This window comes from Gavialis gangeticus, unplaced genomic scaffold (genome assembly GCF_001723915.1).
Source record: "Gavialis gangeticus isolate Ggan-Ray unplaced genomic scaffold, GavGan_comp1, whole genome shotgun sequence".
NCBI lineage: Eukaryota > Metazoa > Chordata > Crocodylia > Gavialidae > Gavialis > Gavialis gangeticus.
In genome coordinates, this window is record NW_017729000.1 from 5,829,539 (window position 1) to 5,834,731 (window position 5,193).

Here is a 5,193-nt window from a genome sequence, read left to right on the forward strand (position 1 = left end):
GCAAAGGCGCAGGCGAGCAGGGGCTCATTTGTGCGGGGAGTTCTTCCCAACAGCCATTACCACTCACTCCTCGTGTGGACGCAATTATCCTGGGATACAAGAGGCTTCTTCTGAACGAACTGAACGCACTCCCAAAGCGCCGACCCATTTCGGAGCGACGCATTCGTATACAAGAGCATCCACACAAAGAGCTAACGAGGAGCTGCTCCCCCACCGAGTCCGCACTGCCCCTTCGCCCCAGTTACATTTTCTCCAGCCCCGCGTTACACGGGGGGTTACCGCCACTTGGCTGAATATCCTTTGCCTCCCAGCGCCCTCTCCACAGTCTGCTCTCGGCAGCGACGGGCTCTTACCCTCCTCAGCTTTCGCCGCTGTCCCTTCCTCCTCCTCCGAGCTTTCGGAGCTGCTCACGGGGTCCGGAACGCGGATCTTCTTCTCCAGAACGGCTCCTGCCCCATCAGCTGCCTTTCGCTTCTTGGTGTTTGGGGGAGCCCTGAAGGACAGCGTTTGCAAGAAGCAGAGAGAGGCATCAATACGGGAGGCAGCCGTGACACCGGCAGCAACACATCCGGCCTTGTATTGCTACGGCTGGCGGCTCAGTTCTGGAGAGCAACAGCAAGCACTTTTCTTCCGCTTGCGAGAAGCGTTGAAGTGACCCAAAGAGCATCTGCCAGGACTTCGCCGCCGCCACACCTCGGAGCAGTACCGAGCAGATCTGAACAGGATCAGGGGACGGCAGGACCCGCTAATAGGAAGCAAGGGATTTCACACTAAGTAATTGGGAGAAACACTTTCTGCTTTAGCAATCGAGCAAACGTGTTTGTGCAGCCTCACGTCAGACCGGTAGCGAAGGCTGGGCCGGTTCTCCATCAGACAGGCCCCAACACTGATTCAAGATCCACAGCAGCCGCCCAAACCCAAAGGATCGCATGGAAAAGACGGGCAGGGCAACAGCTAAGAGGCTAACTGGCCCACAGGACCACGAGCAAGAAACTGCTTTATCAGATGTTAGGAACGGACTGGCAAAAATAGAAGATTTTATATAGAAGGGAAAGGGACCCAGGAGGGACCCTGTGAAGAGAGGTAGCAAAGGGCTGGATTAGATCGGCGAAGGCAGTTCCCACCTGAAGGGATGCTACAGCAACCAGCTCTCTCGACCTGCAAACCTTGTAATGACGGGCTAAGACGTTCGAGCGTTTCCGATTAAGCGCCCAAGCCAGTAATACTAAGAAAACAGGAGAAGGCAGGATGCTCCAAAAGCTACCGAAAAGCCTTATGCCGTCCCATTTGCAAGGCACCCGATAATGCTCTGGGCTCAGGTCTCGTTTGTACAGCATTGCAATGATGCCACGTAGCAGAGCTACAAGGGTTCGGTATCATTGTAAGCAGCAATCCTCGGGTGACAGAGCCCTTGATTTCCCCGTCACCAGGTCTAACTGGCCCAGCCTACCCCACATCTGCCATGCTGGGGTCACTACCCACTACAACAACAAGGCTAAAGCGGCGTTGCACAACTCAGCCTGGGGAGAGCCTTGCTTTGTGCCATTCAGACAGCCCGCTCTCCGGCTGCTCGAAGACATCACCCAAAGGCTCCAAAGAGATTTCCTCCCATATCTGGAGGACGGCACGAGGGCAAAGAAGAGGTGGCCTCTTCAGAGACTGCTGTGAGCAGCACAACTCGTCACATCAGAGCACAGCAGCTCTGCAGGGCAGAGTCCCCTCCTGCAAAGTTTATGTGCAGGACTAGACATAACAGCAAAGGCAGACACCAAACAAGGTGCGAGTCTGGGGACACAGAGCTGGCTGGGGCTACAAGAAGTGAAGGCTCACATCACAGGATATTTGCATCTCAGCCGCACCTTGAGGTTTTTTTTGAACTTCTATTCAAAAAACAAACGTAGGTGCTGCAGCAGAGTGCGTAGCACCTAGCATCGTCTGCACGTTTTGCATGAACAGGTACATTCGCCATCACGACGCGTGGGTGCAAGTAGCACGGGCAGCGAGATCTCTAGCCGAGCTGCAAAACTAGGTTTCCTCACGCTCGGCTCTTTCTTGCTTAGGTGCCCGCGCAATCCCCAGAAAGGAAGCTGTGGAGTTACGTGCACAAACGTGGGCAAGGCGCGAGCTGCTGCTGTGCTAGGCGACACGGCCACGTGCCATGCTTTGGCTGCAGTGAAACCTATGAACTATCTTCCAAGGCAATTAGTGGCTGAATGCCACTTCCACTAAGATGCTTCGCGCCCTGCTGATTCAGCACGGGCAGCATCTTCCAGGAATAACTGAATATGCCAGTCCCTTTGATAGCTGCTTAAGCCAGTTTTCCTCGTATGCACGTCTGCAGCATCACACTGCCACGTGTTAAACTAAAGCAGAGAGCGCACTCAATGGGCGCGAGATCCTGAGCGCACGTTTATTTTATGCTCCATAAACACAAAAGCCCCGCTGCTGCTGCAGACGTCCATGCAAATACGTTGGTCCCTCCAAGGATCTCAGCAGCAGCACTTGGGGAGGAAGTTTACTTACACAGGCAAGCTCCTGAAAGAGCTGCCTTGGAAAAAAAAGAAAGCAAAAGCAAACTTCCAGGTCATTGGGTCACACCAGATTCAGTTTGGGGCACAGGAAAACCAGTTGCAAAAATGTTGCAAACATTGCAAACCAGTTGCAAAAATGCGGGGTCTCCAGGTTGTAGCCATACTGGTCTAGAGGAAAAAGCAATCGGGGTTCGTGGTAGGGGTGACAGCTCTTATTAGAGCGACAAGATTTTTGCAAAAAAAAAAATTCTTTAATTGCAAGCTTTCGGGCACAAACACCCTTCATCGGGCATCGGAGACAAGACTGTAAACGTTCTGGGTAGACATGAAAGTTCGTATTTCATAGGATTTCACAGAGGAGTCAACAGATGGAAAACTCCTCTGAGCAGCAGGTCTTCGCTGGGAAGGAGTCTCTGAACTTTCATTTCTACCCAGGAGAACTTTGGCAAGCTTTTCTCTGCTGCCTCATGAAGGGGGTTTGTGCCCAAAAGCTTGCAATAACATTTTTTTTGCAAAAATCTTGTTGGTCTAATAAAAGATATCGCCTCTACCACGAGTCCCGATTGCTTTTTCAGCTATGCCAAGAGTTCTTGCCCCCAAGGAAAACCACGGTGCCCTGCTTCTGCAAAAGATAGTCTGTGCATGCTGGATCAGGGCCTAAGTCCTGGGAAAGCTCAAGCTGCCAGGAGCTGCGTGAAGTGGAGAGAGAGAAAAGCGCTGGTGAAAGATTTTTGCTGGCGGATGCTTTCCTGCCCCCTTAACCCTCCCACATGCAGTGCAACCAGACCAACCAGTATTTGACTCTCATGCCCTAGGAGAGCCAGGGCCTCCGCCTGTCTTTTAAGCCGCTGTAGATGCAGAAGGCAGGGGATGGTAGCTGAGAAGACACCATTGTTCAAACCATGTTTCCACCTTGCAGCAGCAAGAGTATTTCCGGTAAGTCAGCCCACCCCGGCAAGCAGAAACCGCAAAGGCAGCAGAATTTGGTTCCTGCTATGGTGAGAGAGGAAAATGAGTTGGAGCCTTTTTGATAAGGGTTTCTACTGGACGGACTTACTTCTTCCAGTGGGTGAAGATCTCCTCAAGAGAGGTCGGCAGCGAAGGAAACTCCTTCTGCGGGAGAAACAGAAAGGAAGCGTTATTGCCGGTTCTTACCAAGGTGCAAGGGAAAGCAGGAAGCAGGTGGAAAGACACTGCGAAAAGCATGACTTCGGGGGTCTCAGCAGATGACTAAGAAACCATCAAACGTAACTGCAACCCCCATCTTTTCATTTCAAGATCCGTTACCAACACGATACAAATGAAGTCGAAGGACTCGACCGCCCCGTGCAACTCGGGAGAGCTCCACCCCCGCGAGCAGAAGGATTTACGTGAAAGGTTTAGTCTCGGGTCTAGACTGCAGATGTTTGCACGGAGAAAAGGCACCGCGGGTGAGGATCAGCGCCACGTGGGATCTCCACCAGCTTCGCTCAGGACTAAGGTGCCTGGCAGCAGTATTTAGGGGCAGTTCACAGCGTCTCTTTGAGCGGGACCGAGTTTGAATTACCGCTCTCCATCCTCGCCTTTGCAGCCCGTTGAAGACGAGGGATGCCCACTTCCGGGGAGGCTGACTGGAGGTTTCCAGCACGCTTCTGGCTACGTGCACAGAGGCCAGTCGGCACGTGCAGCCCTCGACAGCCCGTGAAAAGTCGGCAGGAGTGCTTTGGCTCACCAGCTGAGGTCGAGGGGATATTCATTCCCCCTCCACCCCGTGCACAGGTGCAGATACAGCAGTGAGACCAAGCTCGGGATGCCTCCTTTCCCAGTTGGCTTTTTATTTTAAAGCAAAGGTCTCACTTTTCCACGAGGCCACGCAGGCCCAAAGAAAAGCGCGCCCCGCTCGAAGCAACCCGTCAGTCAGTCTGGCGTCTGGTCCAGATCACACGGAAACCACCAGCTCTGCGCAGCCCCCCACACACCGTGGGTTATATCTGGAGGTGCCGGGGTGAAGCAGGAATAGCCGAGGTGGCCACAGCACGTCTGCCTCGTCACGGGGCAGTCACAGGAGCACAAGCAAGCGATTGTTGGGACCTGTCAACAGGCTGGAAGCAGCGGCCCTGGGGAGCGGGGGGCTGCAGCCTGGCCCTGCGGTTCCTCCCAGGCGGGGCCGGGGGGGGGGGTAAATGCAACGCAATCAAATCCAATGCAATGCAGTGCACTGAAATCATAGACAAGGAGGGGGGTCACGTGTAGTCCAAGCAGGACCAGGCCCAACTCCGTCATCCCAGCCAAGGCTTTGTCTACCCGGGTCTTAAAGGCCTCCAAGGCTGCAGACTCCAGCACCTCTCTGGGGGGCCCGCCTAGGGAGACAGTTCTTGCTGACACCCAGCCCGCCCCAAGGCCGCCTCCGGGAACGTAGCAGACGGCTCCTCTCCCACCTGGGTCCCCGCCTGGCGCAGACTCTGCCCGGCCGCGGTGCAAGCGCCTGGTCCGGACCCTTTAAGCCACGCTCGGACGCTCATCCGACCCCAGCAAGCTTCCTGCCCTGCGGCTGGGCCCGCTGATTCCCGGGCGGCCACGCCGCTTCGCCCGGGGCCTCGTGGACCTGCGCTCGGGCCCAGGCTCAGCCCGCACGGGCAGGGAAAGCCGGCCGAGGCTGCGAGCGGGGCTGGCGAGCCCAGCA

The 5,193-nt window shown here is 55.2% G+C and overlaps 1 protein-coding gene across 3 annotated transcripts in view; it reads right to left on the reverse strand.

The window, feature by feature from the left end:
- TCOF1 (treacle ribosome biogenesis factor 1) overlaps positions 1-5,193 on the reverse strand; it is a 32,539-nt gene that overhangs the window by 26,934 nt on the left and 412 nt on the right. For 2 of the 3 annotated variants that reach the window (XM_019506135.1, XM_019506136.1), the window contains exons 1-2: positions 3,589-3,752; positions 354-493 (exon numbers count right to left, since the gene is read on the reverse strand). In XM_019506135.1, coding sequence (XP_019361680.1) covers positions 354-493; positions 3,589-3,737 — 289 coding nt within the window. In that variant the 5' untranslated portion in view covers positions 3,738-3,752. Of the gene's footprint in view, positions 1-353; positions 494-3,588; positions 3,753-5,193 lie in introns of those variants that run through there. The other variant, XM_019506137.1, reaches the window with a different exon arrangement.